The 25,024-nt window shown below is 41.1% G+C and overlaps 1 protein-coding gene across 2 annotated transcripts in view; it reads left to right on the top strand.

The window, feature by feature from the left end:
• Nucleotides 1-22,853, top strand: part of ntf3 (neurotrophin 3) — a 42,176-nt gene extending 19,323 nt beyond the window's left edge. The window contains exons 2-3 of one of the 2 annotated variants that reach the window (XM_030439464.1): nt 16,161-16,223; nt 21,730-22,853. In XM_030439464.1, the coding sequence (XP_030295324.1) occupies nt 16,161-16,223; nt 21,730-22,608 (942 nt within the window). In that variant the 3' untranslated portion in view covers nt 22,609-22,853. The remainder of the gene's footprint in view (nt 1-16,160; nt 16,224-21,729) is intronic. The other variant, XM_030439465.1, reaches the window with a different exon arrangement.
• Nucleotides 22,854-25,024: the final 2,171 nt, after the last annotated feature.

Raw genomic sequence — 25,024 nt, 5'->3', positions numbered from 1 at the left:
TTGGCTGCAGGGTGTTGGTTCTCTTTTGTTTTCCTCTGTCAGGTGAAGGAATGTGTACCTGTAGGTCCGTATGTATATGGTAGAACTGTGCGCACACAACAGGCTGTCAACACTTGCAATGCCTTAACATGCTCATTAAACTTCACCTTTTCACACCACTTTTTATCAAACAGCTTACACAGATTAATATCACTTTCCCTTTCATACACAAACGCCACACCAAAGAGGCTTGCTTTTGCAGCCACCCTCTGGCAGGGGTTAGTTTTTTTTTCTTTTTTTTTCTCAAGGCATAATTGCGGTGACTAGGATGACTCACCTGGCAGGAGGCAGCGAAACATTCGGAGGATAATTCACTGTTATGATTGGAATTCTGCCCTTCCCTTCACTTACCCTAACACCCTGGGGGTGAAAAGAGAGTGAGGTGGGAGGTGGAGGAAGACAAGGAGCATAAGCCGCCCTGTCTTAATAGCCTAAACCATAAAGTAGAGATTAAAATTTACTCAAATAAAATCTGTTGTGTTCAAGTACTTCTCTGCCCACAGGAAGTGGACACTTGTAGGAAATAGTGAAATATAAACCTCTATAATAAAGGATGTGGTTTTGGCCAGGCAGACATATTAATTGAAGATGATTTATCTTTTACTTAGCTTTTGTGTATGTTTATTGAGATTAGCAGAAATTTTTGACTGGAGCACGCAACAGGAAGTCTTAGCCCATGTATCTGTCGTCGACTGGTGACAGTCAAAGCCCCAAAACACTGGCCATCGCCCCTAGAATCTAAATTGTTGTCAGGCAATAGCTAATGGGTACTACTATTGAATAGAAACTATACAATGACTGACAGTGTTAGTGTAATAATTTGGGAGATCCACTTGCTCTCTTGCTGCGAGTCAGATGACTCTATGCTGAATATGAAGTCATTGCTAGCATCTGGTTAGTTTAGCTTTGCACAAAGCCCTGAAACAGAGGGAAACATCTAGGTAGCAAAACTTCAAAAACTATTAAACTAATGTTACATGTTGTTCAGGTAATTTGCAGTATATTTGAAGTGTACAATCAACCTGTTTTGGTTTAGCAAGGTCATTTTTTTAGCTATGTGCTGTAAGCTAGGCAACCAGCAGAAACAGCAGGAAGTGACTACACTTGGTCAGAAAAAATGTACCTAACCTCTGTCAAATCACAACATGTTGTTTTTACACCATGCGTTTTACTAGTATTAAATGCTAAGAAAATTGAATGCTAAGCTAATTAATTCAGGGGATAGGTTCACACTTTGCAATAAGACACGAGAGTGACATCAGTCTATAAATTCTTAAAGGAAGCTTATGTTAAACTATTACTACACTTGTAACTTTAGGCAGACTTTTAAAAATTTTTGAAAGTGTAAATGTGCATCATGTTAGAATTTTAGGTTAAAACATTCAAAAATTTACCAAAATTATCAACAGAATCTGAAGAAATAAGAGTTTTGACGTAATGTGAAAAAAATCTATCTATACTGTTGGAGAAACATCCACTGAAGTTAGCATGCTAACCAGCTAGCTCCTAGCCACTTTGTACCTCAATAAGTGATAGTTCCATAATAAACAACACCAAGTACGGTAAAACGACCACTAGCTGCACGGATAGCTGAGCTTACTAGCTAAGGAAAGGAACAGCTGGCAGTAGTTATTCGGATGATACTCTGCACTCCCACTCATTTGGAATATTTATTATTCCAAATTATACAAATTAATTAAATATCCTATTCATTTTACAGGTGGCCAATTCTTGCATACTGCACATTTAAGTAAGATGATGTTGAGAAAAGAGAGCAGGGGATTCAAAAACTGGTCTGTTTTACAATGTAAAAGTGCCAAACTGAAGGAATTCCCCAACAGACTTTAAACCACAAGTTAAAACTGTGTTTGCTCCTTCTTTCTGAATATTGTATTCCATTTAGGTTTCTAATACGGCAGGAGTGTGGATCAAGTGGGTTCAAATACCTTGATAATCTTTGACCTGTGTGGAATCCTGTGCTTAGAATCTCCAGGATGTTTCAGAAATTTCTTGATAAGTGGAAAACCTGTAAAACTCCTCTGTATTTTTCCTGGTTTACCTCATAGAATCAGAAACAGACCAGATGGTGGGAGGTTTTAAGATGAGAAAATCCAGGTGGATCAGTTGCAATCAACACCTCCATTCCTGTTGTTCTTTCTCTCCTCCACATACTGTATGTCCACATGTTGAATGTTAGCAGTGTTTGAATGGAACTCTCTGCATTAAAACACTTTGGCCTTCTTCCATTTTGTACTTCAGGACCACAGAAGCCACTTGTAAATAGTTGTGTTATTTAATGGGACCACTCAGCATACTTTTGATTCCAAGCATATCTGTTTATAAAACAGATTTGACCAGCAGTGTTAATCACATTATTTCCAGCGACTCTTTCTGTTGGATCACTCAAGACATTTTTGTGAAGTTTTCATATTTCTTTAAAGTTTTTCTGCGCTGATGGAGTTTGCAGAACTTGGCTGAAAACTGAGCTGCAGTCTGGATGTCTCTGTCATTTTTACCCCTCTCTCTCCGTGCCGTAACATCTGGAGTCAATTGGACAGTATTAGGGCTCAGACATTGCCGGGTGAAAATCCCTGTGGAGGATTTGCTGGTTTGGCACACTGCTCGCTAAGCCCCGTCACTAAGCGCACTGAATGTAACATCACTGGGGTCTCCACGGTAACCGCAACGCAAACCATCCCTCGCCGTCCAACATCCCACTGTCTCAAATGGGTACAGCTGTGGTTTCCCTGAGCCAACAGGTTTTTCTGCTCGGAGCCACAGAGAGAAAACATCTTAACTAATGGATCGGGGGTGGATTTTTTTTTTATTGATGGTAATTGTTCTTGATGTGAGTTGAAGTGAGTTGATTTTAAATAAGGCTTTGAAGTACATTAGCTGATACAGCACTGATGTTTATTGGGCTAAAGTAGTTTACAGTGTTTCAGGGAAACACACTGTTGGTGGTCCAGGCTACGGAACACTCCAGTGTGTGTTGACCAATGTCACGTTCAGGGAACCTCAGGAATTGACGCTTGTTAGTGCGGTCAGGAGCTACTTGAGATTATATTTTTGTTTTCTCCATTTTGTGATCCATCCTAAAATTTAAGATCATATATCAATAGTGTTTAAATGCCATCAAATGTATTTGCTTTTTAACATGTAATCACATGATTTGTATTTTCAAAGTGATGTACAAATTTAGTATTCTCTTCTTATTCTGTCCTTGCTAACCTATGTTCTGGCTGCATTGTTGTGTCCGTCCTTTCTGTCTCCTCTATGTTTTATTGGAGTGCCAATCTTATTTGGTAATTCAGTTTTTTTCAGTTGTCTCAGGTATATACCTTATGCTCCATTAATGTGTAAATTATGGTAGAAACTGAAGGTTCATGTTACCACAGGAAGCTAAACTAACCATAGTTTTATCAAACATGTTATCACCAGTGATTCTGGTTGTAGTACTTCCTAAGCCGTCTCTGTTGCTCAAACACCTCAACTGTTTGCTTGTTAAGTGTATCTGCAAAGTGTGAGATTGCTGCTGATAATTCTTGTGGACTTTCATTGACTCTACAGCATTTTATCACCAGCTGCAGTCTTTTTTTCAGTTAACTTTTAAAAGGAGACCTACTACTGGCTTTAATCCTAAAAAGATACATCAGTTTGTCTCATACTGTCCAGGGCTGCAGCGCTGTAATCCCCCCTCTGTCTGAAACGCTCTGTCTCTTTAAGGCCCCCCCCCCCCCTAAATATACAGTCTGCCCTGATTGGTCAGTGTATACACGCCTGACCCAGCACTGCTAACAACAACAGAGCAGCCCTGCTAAATTAATTCATAAGTGAAAAACTAGCTCACAAGGCATAAATTATGCAAATGTGTGACAGGAGCAGTGTTTACTGTGGGAGACAGGAACTTCTGTTGCTCTGTTGACCTTTTTAACTTTAAACATCTCTACAGGCACAAGAAGATACATAAAACACTAAAAACTTAAAGGTCACCTCCAAGTTTAGGGTGTTCTGTGTTAACTTTTAAAATAAATTGATAAACCTATCAAAGATTTGACAACTTTTGTCGACATGGCATTTGAGGTTAAAAGTAGATAGTAGTCTCTTTAGGTTTATGATCCATACTTGTTAGACCTGATTTAGTTGTATTTATTTTTCACTAGTAAAACAGATTCAGGTTTGTTCCACCATGTATCACATTGATTTACAGCAAAAGCTCTAGTGATGAGGCAAACAGCGCCAATGAAACATGGATCAGTGAGTCACGGACTGATATGTGAAATATTTACAAAGTAAGAATGCAGGCGCTGTTTGAACTGGACTCTTCATCACTCACTTTTGCTGAAGCAAGATCCTTGTTTGGTTTATTACCTCGTCTTTTTACTTTAAATGCTGATGATTAATGTGTCACATTACACCTTATAATCCTTATTTATTCATAAGTATGGTGTTTGTTCAGTGTAGCTGTCTTCTTCTGCAGGTTGAGGCAGATTTGTATGATAAAAGAAATCATACTAATGCAGACAGGACTGAGGCTCTATGCCATTTTTTTATTTCTTTTTTCCCTTGCGTTTTTTTTCTTGCTCTACTTAAAGAGCCTGGAAATGAAACTTTTATTCTTCTTTGATTTCTTTTGATTTTCAGTTGTAACTGTATATTGTGCCACTTGATGTTCACATCTTTTGATAGAGTACCCTCAAGATGACAGGAGACATTTTCATGCTCATTTTCAGGTTCATCATTTCGTTTTGGGTTACTACTGGAAAAGGTTTATATACTTCAATACTCAAAAAAGTTTTCTCATACTGTCAACTGCAGGAGCACTGTATCACTCCTCTGTCTGAAATGCTCTGAGCTCCTGTCCCTTCAAGGCCCCCTCTCCCGAACCCCCAGTCTCCTCTGACTGGTCAGGTCACACACACCTGAGTGACCGATTCGACAGGTGTGTCTAGCTTAATTTTCTACTGTGAATGTAGGCATAAATAATGCAAATGTGTGACATGGTGACATTGTTGCAGACTTAACTTTCAAAACCTTTGACATGCACAAGAATCTATAAAAACCCACTTCCGGAAAGGAAAAGAACAAACAAACAAACAAAAAAAAGACATAAAACAGTTGAGAATTTATTTTGGTTATTTGTGACTATGTTTCCCATGTTTGTTGCTAGCAATTGTCTATAAGCAGCCACAGGCGTAAGGTGTAACACTTGATGCAAAGAAAGAAAGGTCATATACGGTCATGAAAATCTGCCCGAGGGCAGCATGCATGACAGTGAAACACACGCAGGAAATTAACGTTTTCTAGTAGTTACCACACGAGTTGGCAGAGCCACCGTGAAACACATATAGCTGTGCGTCAGTTACAGCACAGTCGGAACCTGTTGGACTAATCGGATTGCTTTGCTGAAAGCGTCTGTTGTGTAACTGAGTCAGTAGAACAGCTGAGCAGCATCCACCTGAAAACATGCAGGGAAAACTGGCTTGTAAGTTTTGTTGACTTTAAGCATTACAAGCGAAATGCAAGTTAAGACTTTAATAAGTTATGTTGTTTTCACTGCTGGATTTTTGAAGATCTCTGCGTCGTTAGCTGCAGCATTCAAATTGACGGTCCCACCGGTCTGCTCTTGTGTACTGTGAGGTTTGAATGACTCACCTGACAGAGATGTTCAGGGGTTAGGCACGCCTGCGCCGCTCTCCTCCGGGTACAAATGCAACGGTGAATCTTTAATTAGTTTGGAGCATGTGTCCTTTACGTTTTTAGCCCTGGCAGGCACCGCAGAAGTTTCATCGCTGGACTTAGACTCAGGATCAGTACAATGTAGACATTATGTGCTCTTGTCAAGTACGGTCGCGGCGAATTGAGCTGAAAGACCCTTTTGTTGTGCAGAGTAAAGCTGCACAGGGAGGATAAGCAGCAGTGAATAAAACATAAGCAAATGTCAGATCTACTTGTCAGATTGTGGGGAATTATATCACAAGATACTGATTTCCTGCAAGGCCCAACAGAACTATCATAATGTACAAGGTTATGTCTCATTTTTTTATTTCAATTATGACGTTAAGATTGACATCTGATAATACTGGGTCAAGAGTCCGAGTTTCTTCCTTCTTCCTTTCCTTTCCTTCTGTTTGACCACAGTTGGCCTGCCTTATTAAGCGTTACTGCCAATAGATTACCAGGCTTGCGTCCCAGTTACAATCAGTTCAGAGGTTAGACAGTGATTTGCTGGTCACAGTAGATTTTGTAGCCCAATTCCTTCAAACAGCTTAATCTTCTGCCACTTCTACTTCAGCCTTAACCTGGCTGCCGTGTTCAATTTTCAATTTTTCCTCCTCTTACCTCAAATTTCAGTATTTTGATATGTCTTGAGGTGCCTCACTGCCACTTTCTTTACTTCCCTTATTCCCTTTTCTGTAGGTGCTTCACAATATTTACTACACATATTACAGCATAACTACACTATTTGAGGATTTAAGGACTGAGATTAAAAGTCTGAAAGGGTTTGTTTTGAGATATCTTTTCAGTGTTGTTGAAGCTTTCTTTAACTTTTATCCTGTATTTGCATTGTTCTGATAACTAGTATGATACTCTACTGTTCGGTGCTGATCAGGTACTGTAAATTGGGATTTAAGAGCTTTTTTTTGCTGAAAAACAGGGCTGTTGGAAATGAGATTGATCAGAGTCGCAAACAATTAACTAAAAGATGCAAGCTGTAGTTTTTTCTTCCTCTCCTTCCTTTTTCTTCCTTCTTATTCTCCCATTCCCCTTCTTGTTATATCTCCATTGGTTGGCCCTCCTCGCTGCCAGATGTCAACATGGCTGCTTTCATCATTACTTTATGTTAACCAGACAGATGGGTTGGTGTCTGTCTTGCTTGAGCTAACACAAAACCCCTCTACTGCAGGTGAAAGTTCCTTTTCATGTCATTTACACCCCAGAAGTAAAGCCAAAATATCCCAATACATTCGTTGTTTAGAATACAATTACAGTACAAGGCCCCTGAGGCTGTTGTTCAGCAGCTAGCTAACTCAGTAAGCCAAAGAACAGTGCAACGACTGCTACAGACTTATTCAGCAGCTAACTTTAGCACAAGGCAAACGCCTACAGCAGTAGGGAGTAACTGTTGTGCCGAGTAGCCTTTTCAGACTGAGCAATGACAAAGATGTGCTGCGCTCACAGTACACAGCCCCCTAGCCTTCTGTTCAGAAACTAACCCCGTAGCACAAAGCACACAGTCCGAGAGCCAGAGGATTATTGAGCCGCAGAGGGTGCAACAGACTCATTCAGCAGCTACGTTAGCACAAAGCACAAGACTACAGTAGTAAGGAGTGACTGCCGTGCTGGTTAGCCTTTTTGGACTAGGGTACAATTGTGACAGCTATTTTGCTTGTGTTTACTTGTAGCCAGTCAGAGCTACACGGCTGTCGGTGTAGTCAGGTAATTGGATACGGTTAGCGACTACACCAAAGTGCTGCGCTCACAGTAGTAGTTCAGTAGCTAACTCAGTAGCACAAAGCACACAGCCCCAGTGCCAGAGGACTAGTGTGCCACAGAAGATGCAACAGACTCATTCAGCAGCTAAAACTGGCACAAAGCACACACCTACAGCAGTAAGGAGTAACTCTTGCACCACGTAGCCTTCCAGACTGAAGTACGCTCGTCACAGCTATTTTACTGGTGTTTACGTGATTGTCTCCAGGGTATGCATCTGGCCAGCAAGAACTTCAGGAGAGTCAGTGGAGTGGTTAGCAGAACAAGGTTGTGCTGCGCCTCACAGCCCTGGAGCCTGTTGTTCATAATCTAGCACAGTAGCTCAAAGCACACAACCTCAGAACCAGACAAGCTGGAACGGACTCGCTCAAATGCTTACGTTAGCACAAAGCAAACACGCACAGCAGTAAGGAGTAACTTTCGCACCAGGTAGTCATTTTGGACTGGGGTATTATTGTCACAGCTATTTTGCCTGTGTTTATATGATTGTGGCATTTAACAGAGTCATTTATTTATGTATTCATTAGTCTAAAACGGCTAAGACAGCTTGTTAAATTGTGTGGCTTTGGTGGGAGGCCTTGACGGGGTAGGTGGGACTTTTGGATACTTTCAAAATTTTGCTCAATCTTGCTGGTTTCTATTATGTTACCAAACCTGGCTTTAAACAATAGGTTTGTTTTTTCTAAGAGGGCTTATTGCATCACCTTACCTCAGTTAACGTCCAAGAACTGGTCTGTAAACTAATCGTAGCGAGTTAAGCTCAAGATTATATTAGATTTTTTTTGTCAGTGAGCTCAGTGCAGAAATATTAAATATCTGTTTGCCTTGAGGTGCTGAGGCCAGTGTTTTAGTTCCATGATTGTTTGAACTGGCCTGCAGTTATTTACACTCATCCTCGTCCCTCATGATCCACCATGCACACCAAAACAACCAGTGATATGCACACCCAAACACAGAAAGACACCAAAAGACACACAACACATTTGATCTGATATGCTCAAAGACAGGAAGGGTTGCTTTTCAGGCTCGGTGAGAAGCGTGCACACACTCCTCATGTGTGATCAACAGTTGACTTTGATTTAGAAAGTTAAGATAAGACAACTATCAGATTCAACTAATGATCGCATGTGCGGCTTTGGTAGGTTTTTCTTGTTTGTTTGATTTTCATTGCTATTCATATTCAGTTTTTATGTTTATATGCCGTGTTTATTTATTTACTGTTTCCTGTAATGGAGCCTCTCGGCCAAAGAATTTCACACGAGTGTAATTGTACAGCTGGAGTGACAACAAACATCTTGAATCTCGAAACATAAGAGTTACAAAACCCCAGTGTGTCTGAGGCCGCTCTTTCATGTGTGTTGGATTTACATTCCTTGAGGTGGGCCGCCATCACTCAAACGTTCAGATACACACACACACGCACACACACACACAAACAGAACAAACCCCGACATGATCCGACTTACATCGCCACAGGCTCCACCGACTTTCTGCAGCAGTGAACAGCACAGAAGCACATGAACACACACAAACACACGCACTTCTCACACACAATGTTTTGCTGCATGTTCTGTTGTGTTGGTGTAGGAGATTTTTTTGTGACTTCTTCTTCTTTTGTGGTGGCATGTGGTGGCAAACATTGAAAGGCAAAATCTGTAGTAAAGTAGTAAAGCCACGCTGCCTGCGTCGTCTTCACTGCACATTTATCCACCATTATCATTCTATTCCATTCTATTCTAAAGTAAGAAGTAAAGCAGGGCTGCATACAATCTTATATTTACATTTAATCATTCTGCGGCAAAGGACTAAAGGATAAGTTCACCCCCAAATTAAAATTCTGTCATTATGTTTTCAATGTGTGCTGATGGAAAGTTGGCTGTAGTTTTAGAAACCATCTAATTCAGTTGTTTGTGAAGCTCCAGGAATGTTTTGTGGACTTCCATTGGCATGGGGGTGAGAAGATAATAACTTAAATTTTGGGTGATCTTTTCCTTTAAAGCAGAGAAAAGGACCGTGGCAAAATACTTTAACAATGGAGAGAGAGAGAAAGGGCAATGAGAAGAATAGTTTATCTGTTCCGAATAGCCACACTTGAAGGCAACGGAGAAGCAAATATGGGTCGATATGCTGAAATCATTTCCGCCTTGAGGAGTTGGAACAAGGGCCAGAATATCAACGTCACTCTCAGTTTGTCTTCTTTCACATGTCAGTCTCTCCTGAAATGTGTTCACATCGTCAACATTGTCAAGGTTTGGTGAGAGGGTTCGGATGCTGTATGACCATCCTCCCTCCCTGTGGTGATCAGCGTCATCCATCCCGAACCTTCCTCCTTTATGCACACTATCAAAAATACTGTGCAACCTACACATATTGCCAAGACTTTGTCAGTTAAATAACTAGACTGTGATCAGGGGGCGTATATCCCAACTGGCCTAGTAGCATGTATTCAATCCCTGTGGACAGATCTGTAATACGCACATGAAAAACAAAAAACTTCTGTCTCGGCCGTCCTCACTGCTGAGGGAACCTGTGGCTGCTCCCGCTGCCACGCCTCCACACGGAGGCTGATTATCTGCACCGATCCTTCAGGAGTTTTAAGCTCAGAGGGCAGCCTGCAGCCTGGCTACGGCAGAGTACATGCAAGAGACACATATCTGCAAATGTAACCGCAGGGAAGCTCTTCCATCGTATACATCTGCTCTTTCACGTGTGTCTACTCGCTGTGCATTTACATGCGTCTCAATGTGCAGCAGCTCTGATCCTTAACTCAGGCGTGTTAAAGATTTACAGCTTCAGTGAGCGTGGAGAGCAGGTGAGACGAGGATCTTGGCAGTTTACCGAGCTCTCTCTTTTCTTTTCTTTTTTTTTTTAGGGAAAGATCAGCACACAGAGGGGGAACTGGGCTGATACACTGACGAAGGAATGATGGACAATCTTTAATATGGAAAATGAAAAAGTTGCTTAAAGTTTTGGAATAAAGAAGAAAGACAGGGTATTCTTCCTGTGTGCAAGTGGCTTAAGAGAAGGATGAAACCACAAGCGGATATAGATAATCGAGAAGTGAGGATGGATATGTTGGAGGATAATGTTAGAGGGAGGGGGAGGCGGGCTGGACACTGACCTAATGGCTCTTTAGCCTCCTAAGCTGCAGATATGACAGATGCAGAGGGGGCAACACAAACAATGCATCTGGTCTGCAAACATTGATTTGTCTAAAAATACAACGTTTTTGCCTCGATTTCAGAAACGGGGATGTGACAATCATTTCCATTTGACCTGCAAGGCATTGAATACAGTGCTGGTCTTATGATGATCGGTCAGGTGCAGTTTTGTTTTTTAAATTTGTGTATTGAAAATTACCCCAATATCAATTAGTAATTTTATTCTGCTTTTTTCCAGCACGCTGTTCATTTATAGCTGGTAATTCAACACTAGTTTCTAGCTAACTTCCCATTATTGGGCCACTAAACTGCAGTGAGTTGTTGAAGCTTAATTGCAAACTAGTTTGTGTAATACAGCAGGTCAGTTAAGTGAGATTTTTTTTTAAGCATATAGATTCTCACCAGTACGACACATGCCAAGCAGGCCCTCTCTTTATGTCACACTGTTGTGCAGGTACTTATATAATTACTTAGAATATTAACTTTTTCTTCCTTTCCTTCCTGTTTCTAATTCATTTGCTGATGTGTTCTTGTCTCAAAATACAGAGAGAGCAACATTTAACATTTGAGTGGTGTGAAGACAGAATCAGGCCTCAATAGGCAATTAAGGATTACAACTTTCAAGGGAAAATTAAACCCATGAGTACTGAACTGATCTGATGAAGTGATGGAAATAGGTGAAAATGTAAATGGTAAAAAAAAAAATGTACTTCAATTTGCAGACCTGCAGCAGTTAGGCAGAAACTTGCTGGAAACTAAGCTAACATGATTAGCAGAAGTTAAGCAATTGGAAGTTTACTGGGAATATAGTAAAGAAATTAACATCTTATATTCACTGCTTCTGGGAAAATACCAGAATATTATTATCAAATCATTATGGGGTCATTTTCAATACATTTTTAAGTAATCATTTTCATAATTGGTGGGTAATTCAAGGAAATATGTTACCTGGTAATTTCCGCATAAATACCATGAAATTTGAAAATCTGTAAAATCAAGTGTTACCAAAAACCTTTGATGACAAACAAAACAGACAGAGAAAGTGAGAGAAACATTATTAAACTGCAATGTGTTGTTCATTCAGCAACTGTAAAAAAAGCCGTCAAGGACCCCGCCTGCTCGCTGTGTGCGCACAGGCAGGAAACGTTCTTTTCATGTGGAAAAATATTGCAGGAATACCAGAAATCAGTCAAGCATTAAACGCTCGAAAAGAAAAATAAAGCCTTTAAACACACTGCAGTTCCAGCATAAAGGTGTAGTTTGATGTCCTAATAGCCTTGACTGCAGTGGTTTCGCCAGAGGTGCAGCTGCTTCAGTTCGAGCCAAGCTTCTCAGAAGTTCTCATCCTAAAATGCACGCAGGACAGTTATATCAGATCTTGTCATTGCACCCTCCAGCTATTTTTCATTCAGTGGAATGGGCTATGGCAAGTCTGCTATTTAATACAACCGACTGCTTGTTGCCGTTTGTTTTTGTGCGACAAGATTGAGTGTTAACTAATGGTATGCGATGTTAATCTTTGGATCGTGCAGTGTCAGAAATTATACACCTGAGGAATTAAATAAAATGAGCTCTGGGAGACATGGTTGCATTTCTCACATTAGAAAATTTTGAAATCTTTTGAATTCACACGCCACGTGCATGTCAAACACCAGCCACACAGCATACACACAATGCATATTCACTAATGTTACATTTACGTTAATCCTCCTAATGATGGAAAACTCAAACCACTCCCTTTCATCCTCATTACAGTTTCTTCTTCGTTCATCCTTTCCTTCTTTTGTCCCGACGACCAACCCCTCTCCTCGGTCCCTCGCCACCGCCTGAGGGGAACGATTATCCGAACGATTCTGACATTTTAATTGAGGGAACTGGTCCTTTTTTCCTGGGTATAATCTCAGGACGTTGGAGTTGATGCTTTAATAGCTGCCTCATCAAGCCCTGACCTGTCCTTAAATGTCTGTATTGCGTGCCAGTGACAGTAAAGCGAGGTGGATGAAACACTTCATCCTTAATCATGTGGTGGTTAGCGATCCATGATGAGTGAAACTGAGAAACATGCCTCAGGTTTACGTCACCGTTTTATGAGTTGTGAAGCAGTTGAGAGAGAGGAGGAGATAGTGACTGAGAGGAGGAGGTAGGAGTATGAGTAACAAGTGGCTGAAGTAAGTTTCCTTAATAGGATGTTTGACCAAATCTCTCTCCGTCTACAAACTGTTCTGTTGTTATGTTGCTATTTTGAAACAGGCCCTGGAAAAACTGGCTGGCGGACAGAACTCTATACTTGTGTAACTTTTATCCATGAAGTCCATGTTTTCTTACTGATGTCTTCAGGGTTTATTTTCTCTGACATGGAGCTGTCAGCGTTCTCTCTCTCTCTCTTTTATTGAACTTGCAGGGTGAGTTAGGTCGTGTCGAATTTATCTGTGTATGTTTGAGATTGAAATGTTTTGGATGTGCGGTTATATGCAGGTTTAGGTCGGACACGTGGTACAACGACAAACAGGACCAAAATAATATAACGTATTTGATATACATGATACATGATTATAGTTAGTCACGTAGATGAGGTGAAGTAACTGAACCATTGACAGTTACACAAAGGATTAGAGTGCTTCTAATTACTTCTTGATTTGCTCTCTGCCTCCAGCCACCAATTGGTTGATGCTTGTTACCTCTGCCAAGGAGTTTTTGTTTCGGGCCATGTCTGTTGGTTGGTTGGTTTGTCAGCAGGAATCCACAAAAACTGCTGAACTGTTTTCCATGAAACTCGGGTGGAGGGTGGCTATCAGCCCACAATATACCCAATTAACCTTTGGTGGGGATCAGGATAAAGAGGCGGATCAAAGATGTCTATGTACTATGTTGAACAGATATCTACTGAGGTAAGCATTGCTAACCAGCTAGCTCCAGGCTTGAAAAATCTCTTTCTTCCAGCACTCAAAAGCTCATTTGCTAGTGGTGTAAACATCAACAATCCCCTGGTAGTCTGGCAAAAGCAGCATGTTAGCAGAGCAGTGGTAGCAGCTTCATCCCCTGCCTATGTCTCCACTGGAGGCCTTTAGGCAGAGTAGAGAGCAGGTCACCAGCGTTTTGGCAGCGCTCAGAGCCCAACAGAGAACCGTTCAGCTGCTGGCTGAAATATGAGGCACAGATGCCTCATGTGTTGATACACTGGCAGTCTGTCATCACCGTTAGCAACTCTGTGTGGCAGTAGGTAACAACTGTGTTTTGAGCTAAATGCTAACATTTGTGCTTTCAGCTAAGTGCTAGCAAGTGTGCTATTAGCTAAATGATAGCAATTGTGCTTTGAGCTAAATGTTAACAATTGCAAGCTAGCACACCACCCAATTACAATGTTAATGATGCAGACTTTTGGCAGTTAATGTTTACCTCCCTCACTATCATAGTGAAGATTTTTTGCATGCTGATGGAAATGTCATTGGCTTTGCAGGTTCATAAACCAAGTGTTTGACTGTAGCGCCTGCTGGTTGTGCTATTGGAATAATCACAGGATCACCAAAGTCACTTGATTTCAGACAGGATATCTGTACTTAATTTCACGTCAATCCATCAACTGGTTGTTCTTTATTTGTAAATTTGAAATTTCAGTCTGAACCAATTGACTGGGATGGCTAACTCACTTCAGAGATCCTGCTAATCACTTGTGTTCATGTTATGAAGTTATGAGTCATCTCCGACAGTGATCTTTAAAGCTGAAATCAGTTTTAGTCAAATAAACTGGACCCTTATTATCGTATCCTCAGGTATCCTGTTATCTGATGAATTAAGGTGCTATAATTCGCAAACAAGCTTTGTTATCTTGAAATAATAAAAGATCACTAGCCTAACTCAAGACAATGGCATTAAAAACAAAAATGCAAACACAGTCCAGTTAGCTTTTCCGATTATGTATTGAAAAATTAAATACTGACTGCGTATCAGCGCCCAGAACAAGGTTCAGGTTTGTTATTGGGTCTAGGCTTTATAATGTCAAGGATAAGATTTTCCAAGTTTCGCAAGTTTCATCTGTGAGGCAAATATTTTTGTGTAGATTTTAACACTAACCTTTAACTAATATCCATGCTAAACTTAATGTCAGTCACATGGGATGCAGAAACCCTCCGGTTTTATCCAGTTCTGTGCCTATTTTGAGCCACAGTACCTTCTGAATGTCACATGAAAAATAGTTTTTTCTTGAACAATTATCCAGTTAAGCGTGAAGCTCAATGCTCGGAGGCAAACGGTGAATTGGTTGTAAACATGCTTCCTATTGTGTTAATTCCCTTTTTGTTTGTTTGAGTGGGAAATTCAATGCTTACGAAAGAGATGCTGGTTTTCGCTTTTTCACCCTACAAACAACACCTTGACAATGAGCAACGGTCATGTACTTCCTGTCCTGCACACAACTTTAAAGAATCTCTTATGACCTGTAGATGAATGTGAGGAATCCTCTGACAGTCACCGCAGGCTTCAGATGTTTCTTCTTGTCCAAACCTGCTCCTTTAGTAATACAGTATGTACACAGAGCATTTAGTCCTCACGGTAACCAGCACATTTTTAAGCTTGCTGTGGTTGATGGATCATATGGTCCTCTCGGGTGGACCTTCTTGGCTACAGGGACACTTTAAATCCACCAGGTTCAACTGACACGTGGGTCAACAATTAGACTCAGGCTAAAGGTTGGGGTATTCTTGAAACAACTAGCTCATACAGAGGTTTGTTCGAACACGTCAAAAAGCCAATTATACCAGTTCCCAAAAGGCCTCATCCAAAGACCCAAAGCAAATAGCCAGCCATCGGAGAGAAGGGGGTGACATTAGATAGATGTAATTTGTGAAGTGTAAAAAAGGCCCCATTTATCTCCCAGGCACAGTCTGCTCCCCCTGCTGCCATCTGGCAAAAGATACAGAAGTATCCACTGCTGTGCCATCAGACTACAGAGGAGCTTCTTTCCTCAGGCTGTAAGACTCTTCATCCTCAACACTCCACTCCATACTTTTTTTTTCAAGGCTAGTGTCAAATGAAAAAATAAATGGACCTCTGTATACTGTATATGCAATACTGTCAGCCAGATCACAAATCTGATTGCAATCTGTTTTGCTTTTCCCTGACATCTTAGAATCAGGGTCCAGAAAGTGGTGCGCCTGAATGCATAGGGTTTGATATCTTTGGCACTACCTGATCTGACTAGCTACCAGATCTGAGTAGCGCATAGGCAAGCGATCCGCCATCTTGAACAGTTATGTAAGGCAACACCATTTGGACAAACCACACACAGAACCGCAGTGAAGCTGGCAATTTGTTAAGCTTACTTATTTTTACGATTACATTTGTCAATGATGATTTAAGATGGCGATGTGTGGTTGTCTGTCGTAGCATAGCACTTTATCAATGTTCATATTGCTGTTACCGTGTACTGAAATTCTGTGTGGTTTGTCCAATTGGTGTTGCCCTACCTAGCTGTCCAAGATGGAGGACGCGCTGGCTCATGCGCTACTCAGATCAGGCAACTACTCAGATCAGGTAGTGCCACTTCACACCACACTACTACACTACAACAGCACAGTGCACATTCAGCTTGATTGTATATGTTGAAATTATGTGGAGCCAACTTTTCACCATGTCTGAAGAAATGTGGAGAGTGACGTCTGATTTCAGTGTAACTTGAGATGTTGTTATCACTGGGGGGGGGGGGAGAATGGAGGCTACTGCAGTAGCAGGAAAGGTTAATAGCCTAGGAGAGAACACATTTATACCTTCTTCAGATGTGACTTGAAAGCATCTTTTCAATCCATCTAATGCATCTCAGACACATCAACATCTGCTTTTCGATTAAGATGGAATGGCATGTCCAGCATGAAGTGTAAATGGGCTTCAAACTGATTTGGGTGATTTGATTTCACCCAAATCAGTGATGACAGTTGAAAATGTGTGTTTTTGTTAAGTAATCAGTGAGCACTGGTTGATCATATTTCTAATGTGTTTCACATGTTATCCCATAGGTTTCACAGAGAAATGCTTCACATGTGTTCAGCATGGGGATAACATTGGATTCACATATTACACCACAAAAAATTACCAAAACCATATTTCCCATGTGCAAAGTATACATGTTTCACTTGTCCACACATGATTTTAGATATATATTCACATTCAATTTCAAATTGAATTTCACAATCAGTCACAAGTTTTGATGATTGTGATTTACAACCAAGCACCTCATTTAAGTCATACTGATTTCATAACAAAAGACTCAGCATTGCTTTCTCAAATACCTGTTTGTCTTTCTCTCCATGTCTCCCATGTTTCGCTGTGCTTTTGTTATCCCTGTTAACCCTCAGAGACCTAAAACAATTTTTCAGTTTCACGACTCTCCTGTATTTATTTGGTTTTCCTGCTCTATTCTAGCAATTACAATCAAGTGCCATACATCATTTGATTGAGGAGAGCCTTGACTGAGTAAACAGAAAGTCTATTCAATCATTGCAGGGGACATTGAAGTAAAAATGTTGTTTTTCAGAGAAATATTTTATCCACTGAAAATGAACAGCAAAATTGACCATTGGCCCAGAGGAAGAAACTGCATGGTATTCCTTTACGAATCAATGCTACAGAACACGAGTGCGTAATCACATTCTCTACGGAGCCCCTGATTGCACAAGCAAGACATGTTTGATGTGGGTTAGCCGTTTCGTTTCAATGTAATTGAACATTTTACGCCGATAGCCATTTTTAGCTGCTGCCGGCTGTCTAGATCTGCCCAGCCATGCTTCCTCTACAGGGCCAATCAAAACTAAAATTTTCTACTACACTGTAAATCAACACAGTCAACAGTCAACAGTCAACAAATTACACAGAATGTAGCCCAGACTGTGTCTGTAAATATATTCACCTGGATACCTTCGAAACAGGTGGATTCATAATTTCCTGACAGTCTGTGGCTGCACACCAACACATGCATTACACTTTATCTTTTGCCAGCATTAACATCTGTCATTTTGTTCTTTTATCTCCTTCACACATTGACTTTTAGTGACTACATTTATTCCCTTGAACCTCAGTGTATCCAGCAAGTCCTTGTCCTAAAATAACTTCTTGTGGAGGTGAGGACGGGCAAAGTGTCCTCAGCGGGGAGGTGTTTCCTCAGTTTCCTGTCCTCAATAAGTCCTAAATAAGCATTAAACACAGGACAGCATACAGTGCAAACGCACACTCTCATTAACACTTTGCTCGCTGAGGCTGTTATCGCTCGCCTTCTGTGCTTCGTCAGCCGTGAGCCCCAATGTCAACATCATAAACTACAGTGGGGGCTTTTACAGCAGCGATTATGGCAGTGGGAGGGAAAATTAATTTGTCTGACTAAATCCAGTTTTCATGGGCCAGGTGCCTGATTAACAAAGAGATGCTTATTCCTACATTTGGATTTAATAAGCAGAGCGGAGGCAAGGAAGTTGAGTGAAAACTCAAAGGTTGTATCAGTGTCACAATGAGTGGTTACTTTCACAGTGTCAAAGTGTCATTTGGTGTATTATGCACTGTCATGGCCCTTTTAAAAGGATGAACATTATAGTTCCCGTTACCTTAGTATTGTTTTTATGTATTCATTAAAAACAAACTTCTAGTGGAATCCAGGAGCAGTGTGGAAAAGATACTACAGCAGAATGAATACATTGCTAGTATGAGGAATATAGTATGAAGCTGGGGTTGAGGGTAAAATTCCATTCAGTCACATCTGCTTGTTTTAAAGGTGAACTATGTTGTTTTGAGGAATACATTTTAAATTCTTTTTTTTTTGTGGCATAGACACCTTTATTAGCAGTAGACAGAGAGGAAACATGGGAGAGAGAGGGGGAGGTGTCATGCAGCAAAGGACCTCCGGCCGGAATCGAACCGGGGTCGGCTGCATTTTATGGCATGCGCTCTAACCACTCGACCACCTGCGCACCATACATTTTAAATTCAATCATAAAGATCTTCGTGTCTCCAAACTTTCTTCATTTTTATCACTGAATATACAAACTGACCTCAAACACAATCTGATACTTCTTTTACTTTGTTTATATGTGGCGGACCCTGCCACCTTTATAGCTTCAAACAGTGTTCATGGGACCATATGTTCCCTCTGAGAACAGCTTGTTTATACATTGATGGAAAATATGGAATATTTGTGCGAGTGCACATGACTTTGTTCAGTGTTTCCAATTTACTTTTCTTTAGACACACACAGAGAGAAATTAGTTGTTACGACAACAAAGCTGTGTGTGTGTGTGTGTGTGTGTGCGTGCGTCTTTTCTGAGTCATTGACTACAAGGTGACATTGCTACTGAACAGATGCCCCTCCCTCCGTCCAACAGCAGCTGTGTCATCCAGCCATAACATCGCTGATGGGAACAAGTCACCTCTTTTTGTTCGGAGCCGTCTGTTTGTCCATCATCACTCACCACCTTTTTCTGTCATGTACTCAGAGGCATTTGAGCCATTACTTGTCATGCAAAGGTTTAGAAAACATGCGTGTTTGCAGTGGATTGCAACATAAATAACAACGTCCCTGATACATGAACTCGCACATCGCCACCTGCTTATCTGTGGGAATACTATAATTACACCAGGTGGCACAGAGGAAAAGTATGCCTTTACTTCATCATACATTATGTACATTTTTCTTAAAGTGAACACTGGTGTTTATTAGCAAGAATATCAGGTGCCATCAGGGTAGGACCCGCAGCTGTTTTGAGTGTAAAAAGCTCTGATAAACCCACCACATGCTAACCTGCTCAGTAGCAAACAGCTAACAGACTAATGCTAATGTTGCTCTGTGTCTGCCTGATACGTCACTGAGTTCCGGTTACAAATGCGTTGGCTATATTAACCCGAAACAACAAAAAGCTGTTAAAAACACTTTCCTGAGGCTTACACCAACAGAACTCCAATGCTGGCTGGGACTAAAGGTGATGCATAAACAGCTGCTTTTGTTTGAATGCACAGACATGGCTAAACACAACAATATGTTGAAACTTTATCAGCACGGGCTGTTTTAACTCTTCTGGATGTGATCATCTGTCAAAGAGAGACTGCAACACCAAAACAAACAGAAAAAAGGTGGAACTCGTTCACATAGACGAGTAGGTGCACCCAATCAAATGGCAGAGGCATTATCACTTCTAATGGCACCACCACTCAGGACGTAAGCCAAAAGATGACATACTGTTGTAGGAATGGACGCTTTAGGTAGGGCCAGGTTTCGCAACAGTAACTCCACCAATTTCCCACATTCAAGTGTTTACAGTACAAGTGTCTCAATCCTTGACGACGGAGTACTACTACATATGGAAATAAAAAGGAGTATGAAGCGTTCTGTGGCTCCAGAAGAAGCTGCACGCAATCTGATAAATTGTGTCCAGTGATGTCAATCAGGGGTTGAGCTGTGGTTGATGTTGGCAAAGGCGGCACGCTGATTTGCACTGCGCTATTACACTCATTATGGACAATTGATCAAAGTCGATACTAAAGTACCAGATATCACCTTTTCCCTCACATGTAATCTTCTTACTTCCTTCTAAACAGACATTACCCGCAACATAGCCACTGAGCGACATCACTGGTAGTAAGGACTAGATCAGATTACATGCAGCTATGAAAGGCTTTTAGTTACTTTTTTCAAAAATGCAACAGTACTCCCAAATATCTGTTAACAGACTTTAATGTGTAAAATTGTTGGAGTTACCCTTTAACGCCTTCACCTTTCAGTGTCTCTTTAATTATGCAACAGTTTTGGGTTAGAGCAGTGAGCCAGTCTTCCTGCTGTTCTGGGGAATCAAACTAGAGACTGCACAATTACTACTAAATTACTTTTGAAGTTCACAGGGTTGTGATTTCCCCTCCATAACTGCACCAACTGACGCTGTTGAGAGAGAGACAGAGCCAGAGACACATTATGAAAAATATATGTGTGTGAGCCAGGTTTTATTTTGCACATACTTAATGCTCAAGCCAAGCCTTCCCATGTAGTGGTCTGTACACAGGGTTCGTACAGGTGCTTGAAATCCTTGAAAGTGCTTGAATTTCAATGTTGCATTTTCAAGGTCTGAAAAGTGCTTGGATTTTAGTTTAAGTGCTTGAAAGTGCTTGACATTATAACTCTGTGTCTTGGCAAAAATTGGGATCAGACTGGATAGTTTGCTTAGTACAAAGAGAAGTAAAATCAGTGTGTGTGTATCATCACCCATGCAGCCTAGAGAAGGATGGCTGAGGAGAAGGCTAATTTGATGCAATTTGGACTGATGACATGTTCAGTATTAATGAACTTTGATGAATAGGCGAACAACTTAAAAAGGTTTGTGTCAAAAAAGAAAATTACATGGTGTTCTCAGGTATCTCCTTGTCTCGGTGCCTGAAGAACGCCAAGTGGCTTCCCTTTTTTTGGATAAAACTCCTTTAATTTCTAAAGTTTTTGCTATTATGAAACATCATTTTAGATGTTTACAGCATAATACAATGTGCATGATTGTGATAAAAAATGAAAACAAAAATAATCATGAGTATATATATTCCTGTAGATATGTATTTTACCCCAGCGATAAGGTACTGGAAAAGTTTGAAAATGACCCTTAAAAGTGCTTGAAAAGTGATTGAATTTGACCTTGAAAATTATGTACGAACCCTGTGTACAGAATTGTGGATTTAGTTTTAGGGCCTCATGGTTTGTTTATATGCAGCAGCATATTAGTTCCCCTGTGTGTCTATTACAAAACACTCAAACTGCTGTTATGTACATTGTGGTGGCTCAGTTGAAGCCAAAGGTTCCCACAAATCCTGAAAAGCTTTACAACTTCATCTCCTTAGGCAATCGCAGAAGGAAACTCTTTTTTAATATATCCCACGGTTCCTCTTCTTATAGACGTTTCTTTTTTTCGAGCGACATAATGATAATGGCATAGGGATAAACTTTGGATGTGTAAGTCAGTGCCTGTGTTCTAAATTCTGTAAGGAAGAACATTTTTTAAAACCTTCTCTCTGTCTGTCTTTGCAGATCTTACAGGTGAATCTAGTGATGTCCATCCTGCTGTATGTGATGGTCCTCGTGTACCTCTATGGTATCCAGGCAACCAACATGGACAGCAGTCGCCAGGGGCAACAGCAGCAGCAGCCGAGTCCTGACCCCTTAAATTCGCTTATCATCCAGCTGCTTCAGGCCGACCTGACGAGAGGGAGGTCCAGGGGGAACCAGAGCCAACAGGGGAAAAACCGGGACACTGAGCCCCATGAGCCGCTGCCTCCTCTCCTCAACGCAAACTTTCCTTTGGAGGAGCAGGGCGATGCGGAGCAGTGGGGGGCAGGGGGTCGCAGCGGAGGGAGCAGTGATGTCATCGACCAACAGTTGATGATGTTGAACACAGACCTTCTCCGGCAGCACAAGCGGTACAACTCGCCTCGAGTGCTGCTGAGCGACCGGCTGCCACTACAGCCGCCGCCGCTGTACCTTGCTGACGATTTTGTGAGCGGTGGACTTGACGGCGGGGCGGCAGGAAATAAGACTCGAAAGAAGCGGTACGCTGAGCACAAGAGCTATCGTGGGGAATACTCTGTGTGCGACAGCGAGAGTCAGTGGGTGACGGATAAAACCCAAGCAGTGGACACCAGGGGGGATCCGGTTACTGTTCTGGCAAAAATTAAAACTAGTGCCACGCAGGACATCAAACAGTACTTTTACGAGACGCGCTGTCGGACCCCCAGGCCCTTCAAAGGTGGCTGCAGGGGCATTGATGACAAGAACTGGAACTCGCAGTGCAAAACAACACAGACGTATGTTCGAGCGCTGACGCAAGTTCGCAACTCAGTGGGCTGGAGGTGGATACGCATAGACACTTCTTGTGTCTGCGCATTGTCAAGGAAACGTCATAGGACGTAAACAAAACAATTCAAGCCCTGCTGAGGATTACCCGTTTGGAATTCTACTTCCTGTATAGGATCTCATTTCCTGTTCACAGTGCTCCCTACCACAGGATTACGCGTCATGGTGGTGAAGAGCGACATTCTGCTATAAAATGAAACTTCTACTGAAGAAATCTTTGGTCCATTTAACTGATATTTCACATGAATTTGCTGCAAATCCACAAACCGGCACAGTGCCGCTATTATGGAAGAACTCGTCTGAGAGGGGTCGGGGTGGGAGGGAGTGAGCGTGTGAGGGGGAACTGTACATATAAATTATTTAAATTATATGAAATGCATGTAGTTTATACATGTTAATCTATCTATATATGATGTATGAATATATTTGTGTTATTTATTTAAAGAAGTCCTCTTCAAAATGATAAAAAAAAAAGTCTATAAAAAAGGAACGAAACAAGCTATGAACTCGTTTTGAGGCTATAATACAGAGCTGGGCTGCAAAGGTGCTCCACAGTAAGACTTTACATGTGCCTTGACCAGTGTGGCTGCAGAGCAGATACATAGGACATGGTAACTCACAGACAGCAGTTGCCGCAAATGTTATGGGGTGAACCTTAAAGGTTACAGAGTTCAGGGACCTGTCCTCTTTCACTTTGGAATCATTCCTATAATCCAAAGGTTCCATGTTTCCGGGGGTTCCGGCAATCCCAGGTTACTATGTTTCCATGGTGCTACTGTATGTTCCCAGGATCACACGTTCCCCTGTACTACATATGTGCTCTACCAGGGTCCTATGCTTCTTTGGTCCAATGTTTCTAGGGTTCCTAAGTTTCCCAGGTGGTTAGGGTTTTGACCCAAACACAAAAGAAAAGTTCATGTTCATCAACATAATATTGGACTGAGAAAAATAGTACGCATGGAACAAAGGACTTTGGGAACTTAGGGACCCAAGAAACACAGGAACTTGGTAACTTAAGGAACCTGGGAACATAGGACTTAGGGAACTTAGGGACCTGAGGAACATAGATTTGCTTACATCCCCCTGGGCTAGTACGTGGCCTGAATTCTAAGCATTACCCCTTAAAGTGACAAATAAATATATCATTAGTTATAAGGTATCCTATGACCAAAACACAGATTTGAGATTTTGATTGACTAAATATATATAATGACACAACTTTCACATTTGATCCTACTGTTATGTTGTAATACACTATGAGTCCATTCATTCCTCTGGGAGACAATTTTGACAAATTAAACATAGAAGTTCCTCTTGTGGAATCTGCTGGCAGTGACTGACAGATTTAAGAGAATCCAACTGTTTGGTTTTCCTCAGACCATGTTGACTCTGTTCACAATGTTTTTACTCTCAACTGTTGTCATGAGCTGTTTTTTTTTTGTTTTTTCCTGTTAATAAAAAACTATATTTCTTAAAGTTGGAAACATTTCATTAACAAGGACCATTTAAATTTCTGAAAAATTGAACATGGTGACAAAGATCACATTATGTAGTTGATATCATATCACACTATATAATAATACAGTCCTCCTCCCTTTGTATGGTTGCTACTGATTATCTACATTGCTACATTAAAGAACTTCAGCATGAACCAATAGTCGTGTGGCCACAGCCAGGACAGATAAGTCAAACTAATGCATGGTTAGTTTTGATGTCCTCCTAGAAATCATACGCTTTGTCCTTTAAGTTTCCTCAAACATGTGTAGTGGGGATTCCCAGTTATATCAGGGACTTCTAGGGAGTCGACAGTTCAGCCAGTGGTAGAGACAGTGATGGTTGAACAAAGGTCTGATCAATAGTCATTTATTCTGCTATCTGATCAGATGTTTTACACTTCAGTTATCTCATCAGTTACAGCACAGCGAGAGGATGAAGGTATCAGATGGAGCTAAATCTTTATTGAATGGGGTCAGTGGTCAAAGGAAATGGAGAGTTGTTTTAATATGTGTGTAAATTACACAAATTAATCTGCATGCAGAGGGCTAATAGATGAGAGTCCAATTTTGCATTCAGGTAATCCGCCAATCATTTCTCCAATCAAGTTCTGAGTAAAACAGATTCATCCAAGTAGCATGCATAAAAAAATGTATGTGACTGAAGAGCACGACTGCAATGGGTCAAACAAACAGGACTTTAACACAGGAGAGTGGTGTTTGTGTCCCTTGTGAAACCAAGAGTCACATTGACCAATAAACACATTGTTTAATCTATAAAGCATCATTGTCTAATTTACTCATCGTATAACACAATAAACACACTATAACAATAAATCTCACCAAAACTGTCCATAACTACCTCGAAATAAATCCTCAATTTACAGATTAAGGTGTGTGATATTCTGGTTTTATAGGCTGTTTTAGCTAGCCCTGCCTTCTCATCCCAGGATTCACAGTCCTGTACAGAGCTGCTGCCC

Source organism: Sparus aurata, chromosome 14 (assembly GCF_900880675.1).
Source record: "Sparus aurata chromosome 14, fSpaAur1.1, whole genome shotgun sequence".
Lineage (NCBI taxonomy): Eukaryota > Metazoa > Chordata > Actinopteri > Spariformes > Sparidae > Sparus > Sparus aurata.
Note: the sequence above shows the minus strand (reverse complement) of the source record. Positions and strands in the feature narration are given on the sequence as shown.